Below are 6,964 nucleotides of genomic sequence, written 5' to 3' on the forward strand. Positions count from 1 at the left end.
GAACGTTTCACTGTGGCGAGTCTCGTTCGACACTTGACTGCATTCTGAGCAAAGTTTCGAAAGCAAGTGTTTGTTCGGTGTAATAAAATTAATAACACACGCTAGCACGGGCAAGATCACGATTTGTTGCCTGCCCTCGGGCTGGTGCTCATGACGGTAATATTGATGATACCCTCGCCTTCGGCTCGGGCATCATCAATATTACCGTCATGAGCACCATCCCTTGGGCGGGCAACAAATCGTGATCTTGCCCTTGCTGGCGTGTGTTAATATTGAACTCTCCAATTCCCAAGTGATGGATTGAAGGTAATTACTATAGCCTTTATAATAGCAGTGAGATCAAAATTCATACCTGCTCCATTGTCCATGAGTTGCACATCTACTGGACTGTAAGGATTTGGTCTTTCTACTGTTGCTATCACACTTGCTTTCAATATCGGAGTGTATCCTCGGAATACTTGAACATATATATTTGTCTTTGCTGGCGTTTCAGTGATGAGCGAGTTGCTGGTAGTCGTGGTGACGCGTATTGGTTGCGCGTTGTCCTTGGCAATGGACTGGACGGAGATTTCGACCTGTTGGGCGGGACCAGTGATTTCGTACAGCCATTCACCAGGCTAGAACACAAATTAATATCCGAAGTATTTATAGTACAATTTACTAATACGTTAATATATACCTATATATCATTCATTATATATATATATATATCAATATATTTACTGAAAATTAATGTATAGCATATATAGGTCATTCCTTAGATGATAACTATAACTATATGTATAACTAAATTATGTATAACTATATATAACTAAATTTTATATATATATATATATATATATATACCATGGGATATTATATATATATATATATATATATATATATATATATATATATATATATATATATGACCCTTAATCCTTACCTCTGCAACACCTGTGATTACAACAGATACAGTTCTCTTTGCGTCGTTTCTGTTATACTCAGAAGAGCTGTTGTCAATGACGTCACCATTAGGTCTGTTTACGACTACAGAAATCACAGACGTGGACCAGAGAAAGAAAAATATGGTATCTTTTCCGATCGTGGAGTCGATGAAAGCAGATCCCGTAATCTTGCCGCCATCTGTGATGCTGTTCTTTTCGCTGCATAACTGAGTGGAAATCAAAAACTTGGCCTTCATTACGTGTTTTAAGGGGCAACGTTTATACTTTGGTTTAACTCTGGCGGCGATATTATATCATATCATATGACAATGGAGTCATCGATAATAAAAATATTGTGATGTACTAGCACAAAGACTCAAATTTAAGCCCACTTGATAATCGCAATGTCAGCGAGCAAAGATCTCCCTTTAGCATTGCACGATGGACATGGCATGGCCACGTGTTACTGTCGGGTTTAACGTATGGAGTACCATGATAGGGACATGCGCAGTAGGCGATTAACACATTGACATGGGTCAACAGGCGATCGTCGTATTTTTGTTAGAAATATCCCTTGGCAGAAAACAACACAGTGCCACTACCTCTTAAACAACTTGTTTTGTGACCTAACTCTATTATACAAGATTCAGAGGAGACCAATCCTCTCTTGTAAACCCATCATAAACACCTGATCATCGTCTCCATGAACGGATCATTCGGAGTGCTGAGGATTCAATCTGTATGGGTTGCATTTTTATGCATTATAGGCAGAGGCGTAAACGCAAGCATTGGCTTCAAATTTTAAAATGATATTTTTCAGGGTTTCCCTTGAAATATACCATTTTATACAAATCAGGTTTACCTGAATGGGCACGTTAGGACTTCCGCCAAGCCTCGTAGTTATAGTTGCCGTTAGAGCATCGTTCAGCCCCGAAGAACTGTTACCTTCGGTGTAGTAAAATGGAATACCACCAGTTTCTACAGACAGGTTATAGAGGTTACCATCTGCTCGATCGCTTAATGCCACCGTATCCACGTAGACACCCTTACTGACCAATGTCGGTTTGACGTCATCTATGTACGGAGAACGATTCTCTGCTCCATCAGTGATCAATAACAATATACCACCCCTAGCATCTTGTCCCCCGTACTCTAAGATCTTGGAATAACAAAAAGGGAAGCGTAAACACAATTTAACGTTGAGTTCTTTAGGGCCCATTCTGTTTGTGAGGAGATGCCAGAAGACTTGTAGAAGATATTGAATCCTTTGACATTAGTTATTCATTCGCAATGTCAGCTAAACGTGCGGGATAGAGACTAAGAGTCAGTCTCCATGACAGCGAAGAAATAAACCATAGTAGTGCTAAAATAATGCTTAATTTTAATACAAGGTTTATGGCAAGAGTTCCAAATCCCATCGGCCAAATAGCTTGAACTCTCTGCGGTTTAGTTTCAAATTAACTGTTTGACTAAAGTGCAAAAAGCGGAACGCATATCACCCATTCAATGAGTGCTGAAAAGAAAACTTACTTCAACGCCATTTTCTAATCCACATCCAATACACGTCATACTTTTGGTGGCGGTTGGTAGCAAATCTGCCAATGCAGCGCGATCTTGCGAAGTCTGAAGTTCAGTTAGGTGCGATTTTATAATTGAAGTAGTGTCGAACTCTACAAGCCCGACAAAGTGACCATCCGGGACAGTCGCTTCTATGTACTTAGTCGCTATTTGATTCAGAGTGCTTATTCGATCGTTCTTGACATGGAGTAGAAAAAAAACAGAATTCGTTTTGATTTATATAATGCTGAGGTTTATACAGTGAATATATACACCTTTAACACAACAGTGATATGCAAGGCATATAATCTTATCCTACTGACTTCATCATTTAGAAGAAAATGTCTTCAGTTGTACACAATCTCAACAGGTTGTCATTATGAAACTTACAGCATTCATACTTCCGGACACATCCAGTACCAAAACTATTCGAAGTGGAGCCGACTTAATGACGCGAAATTTCGGCGTGGTGTCAATCACTTGCCGGGTTGGATTTTTGCCATTCTTGAAATCTATTGACTCAAGCATTACGTCCCATGCACTTCTGTATGAACACTTAATGTTCTGTTGGTTAGCAGCCATAGTATTGTGAAGGGACGTTGGATCACCAGTGACGTCACTGTGACAGAATTCAGTAACCTGAAATGTACAGTAAACGTCAAGTGCCTCGAAAGTGTGTTCAACGAAGATGGAACACGTTATTTTCTTCGTACATTAAAATTGTCTATATAGAACTTTTATAAAATCGGAAGATGGATTTGCCAGTGAAAGATTTTGTCTGACCATAACTGTGATATCATCGACAGATTTTATAAAAATCTCAATAACATATCGTCACTTAATCAGGCTATCCTTGAATTGAATTGAAATGCACATCGTTCTATTATCACCTTACACACGTCGGCCACTTGAGTCTTATATGTTATTGTAATATGTGACCCCTTGAATGCCATCTGCCAGTATTGAAAGGCGTTGCTTGTTGAGACAATTCTATCTGGACAGTGTTCCCAAGTGAGATAAATATCATTGTTTACTCACAGAGGCGAGAAAACTTGCTGACATATACGATCCTTTTGCAAAGTTGTTTGCTTCGGGAATGAAACGGCAATCATCCTTCGGCCATTTTCCACTCTTCGGATTAATGTTACAACGTTTTCCTTTGGAGTCGTACTCCTTTCCAATCACGGAAAGTGAACAACGCGTTGCTTCTACTTCTCTGTCCTTGTTTAAGTAAAAATGTTCATTTTGAGATCGTGGGTATTCGTCGAATAAACCCCAGCGCAGATGACCCCATTCGTGCACAATAACATTTTCTGGAATTGAATAAGGACACAGGCACAGTTTTAGACGCAAATTTTAATATACGTAAACACACATGGCAGATAGACAGACATACATGCAAAGACGTACATTTTAGGAACAACGCTTATGAGCTACTGGAATCTCTGTTTCCCTCCCTGCTTTCCTGTCCCCGCTCTCTGTCTTTCTCTGATTTTCTTTGACTTTCTGTTGAATCTCTCTCTCTCTCTCTCTCTCTCTCTCTCTCTCTCTCTCTCTCTCTCTCTCTCTCTCTCTCTCTCTCTCTCTCCTCTCTCTCTCTCTCTCTCTCTCCTCTCCCTCCCTCCCTCCCCTCCCTCCCTCCCTCCCTCCCTCCCTCCCTCCCTCCCTCCCTCCCTCCCTCCCTCTCTCTCTCTCTCTCTCTCCTCTCTCTCTCTCTCTCTCTCTCTCTCTCTGCAGTTTACACCGAGAAAACGACTGGGGAAACCAACCAGAACATGGTGTTTTACCATTAAATAAATCATTGTTAATAATTTAACTTTCTAAACGAAAGTATCTGCAATTTCAATATCGTCAGAGACTCAACAAATATCTCGGTTGCACTCTCCAAATTCTCCAAATCCCTATGCGAAAAACTTTAACGATTACTTTGCATAAACAATAGCATAACGATCATACTAACCTCTTTGGACCTATATCTACTCACCTGGGTTACCATACTTTTCAAATGTCCATTGACTGTCCAGAATAAACTTGTCCGTCAGGTGTATATACTCAGCTTCTTCTCCACAAGAGCCAAACTGATTGGTGTACGGTGTTTCTCTCCCGACGTTCTCGTGGTTCGACACTATGATATTAGCGGCGTCGAAAAGTTCGCCCGTGGCGGTGCTATTTGCCATGTCGTCACTCCATGCCTGTGGCAGCAAGATCGTCACTTCTTTGAAGAATGCCCGTTGCTTTGTTGCAACGTAGAGGGCGGCCGATGCCTTAGTAAAAATCTCCTGCAACAGAACGGGGAAACAAATTTTGCGCACACCGGCTCCGATAAACAATCGATCAACTTGACTGAAAAGCCCTCGATGACAAGCCTACTTGGTGAAGCAGATAAGCAGTAGCCACTGGATGCTATAGCCATTTGTTTTACCAAGGTCACCACTATACTTTGTGGACAGGTTTGTCCAATTAGACGTCTGTCCTTCAAAAATACGGCACTTGTAATTGAGATGGCGATTTCCTCGGATGGTGTTTTGCGTACGACTGGAATTTCTACTTTCTTTTGATTCAGTTACTTGCATTGATTATCCGGGTTTGTACTTTTGTTTTAAAGATCGGTATTATGATTCAAACTTTGTTGAAGGCAACACAATCTAAAGCTTTCCGCGTTTGTGAAGACAGTACTAGACGCGGAAATAAGAAACCTCTGATTATGTTAATTGCCATAGAGATCTTTCATATCCGTACAGTCGCGTCTCTTTGAAACGTAACATTTCCATAACACTCATTATTTCGTATGACCGCAAAATCGATACTTTAGTCTTAACACTGTCGCTGACAAGTCAGAACGAGTTCTTAACGTGTTCTCTACGTCGAAGACAAAACCAGGAAAAGTGAAAACATATTAGTTCCACTGCGGCGGTAAACAAGTTACCCGTAACAATGGAACGAAGCTTTAAGAGACTGTTCAGGCATAATATTGAATCCGTGTGGTAACAGTTACTCTAGTTTGCCATGTCAAAGACGCCAGATAAGACACCACATAAGTCCTAATATATCGCAATGGTACACATTCGTTGGTTTGCCTTATTTTTTCTGACTGACTCACTTTGTGAGATATTGGACTTATAATTGCTGGCCTACCTCGTGAATTCTGTGGCGTGATCGTCTCTCTGTTTACCTCATTCATAATTAAGTTGAGGAACGGGGCTCTCTGTTTGCTCATCGTGAATGGCGTGAACTTGTAACACTTTCAAAATGGTTCGAAGTCAACTAAAAAACCCGCTAAAACGATGCCTTATCTGATCTCAATGCGAATGTATAGGAAACTTTAATGCATTGCTCTCATAATTTTTGCTACCAAATTACGCTCTTTGGTTTAATTTTTTTGCAGTTTAATGCAATACAAGGAAAAGGAAAAACAAAATTAAGGAAGATGGAAAAGATACAAATAAGAAAAAGTGCAGAATATAAAATCAAGAAAGCTGCTCTACCATACTTTCCTATAAGAACGTTTTGATCAGTGAAATCAGTCATGTCTTATGTTGTTACAGAGGCGACTCACATCCCAAGATCATTCGTCGCTGTATCCGGCACGAAGGTTGGTATATTTTGTGTAAGCCGCCGATGCATTTTTTCTTCAGCCGACTTTATGAATTCAGACAGTTATATGTTAATTGGAAACGGTGACAAACAACACAATGTTTATGGTAAATTAACACCCAAGTATCAGTTAATCTACATACAATCTAAACATACGCTTAACGACAAAGTTATCGAGCGAACGTCTTCATAAACACGCTTGAAGTTTAAGGCTATGCATTTCTAATAAGATTGTTCTCGATAGTCGTTAATTAATTTATGAGTGTGTTCGGAAGTAACTTAATGAATACTACCATTTATTAAGATATATAAATTATTGTCCGCATAAAATCAACAATGTAATACATACTTTAAGTTCTACACTCAAATTTGCTATCGCCGATTGATGTTTCCAAAAGCCAGATGGATAGCATGCCAATTTTTACCATGCCCTGTCTCGTCCTCATTTGTTTAAGCTCCAATAGCAGTAACCTTTGCTGTGTTTTCCATGATTTTTTTTAACTTTTTTGTAATGCAGTTTCTGCTCCGTAATCATGATGCCCATATGCTACGTGTTCAGGGCAAATTTGTTGGCAACAATTACGTCTCATCCTGTGTACAATGCGTTTAGTTTCAATGCAGGAATTCATCTTTCGAAAAATTTTCGGGGATAACTGTAAAAAAGTGAAATTCACTGTTATCTAGAATAAAAACTAGAACTTGTAACCAGGAATCAAAGCTACAGCGTCTCTGAGCCCGGACTTTTATTTGCAATTTGGTCAAAAGACTAGCATTTTAATAACAGTGATAAGACATAGAAACCAGCTGCAGGTTAGCTATAGATGCACGGATGCATTGCAATGAGTGGTAACCAACTTGCCAAGTGAAAAGGCAGCAGTCTGTCTTGA

At 39.8% G+C, this 6,964-nt stretch overlaps 1 protein-coding gene across 1 annotated transcript in view; it reads right to left on the minus strand.

Annotated features, from left to right (window-relative positions):
- LOC139134586 (calcium-activated chloride channel regulator 1-like) overlaps positions 1-6,964 on the minus strand; it is a 29,901-nt gene that overhangs the window by 22,339 nt on the left and 598 nt on the right. The window contains exons 2-8 of the mRNA XM_070701496.1: positions 4,468-4,762; positions 3,522-3,796; positions 2,874-3,122; positions 2,457-2,681; positions 1,789-2,085; positions 926-1,153; positions 353-617 (exon numbers count right to left, since the gene is read on the minus strand). Coding sequence (XP_070557597.1) covers positions 353-617; positions 926-1,153; positions 1,789-2,085; positions 2,457-2,681; positions 2,874-3,122; positions 3,522-3,796; positions 4,468-4,762 — 1,834 coding nt within the window. The remainder of the gene's footprint in view (positions 1-352; positions 618-925; positions 1,154-1,788; positions 2,086-2,456; positions 2,682-2,873; positions 3,123-3,521; positions 3,797-4,467; positions 4,763-6,964) is intronic.

Source organism: Ptychodera flava, chromosome 6 (genome assembly GCF_041260155.1).
Source record: "Ptychodera flava strain L36383 chromosome 6, AS_Pfla_20210202, whole genome shotgun sequence".
Taxonomy (NCBI): Eukaryota; Metazoa; Hemichordata; class Enteropneusta; family Ptychoderidae; genus Ptychodera; species Ptychodera flava.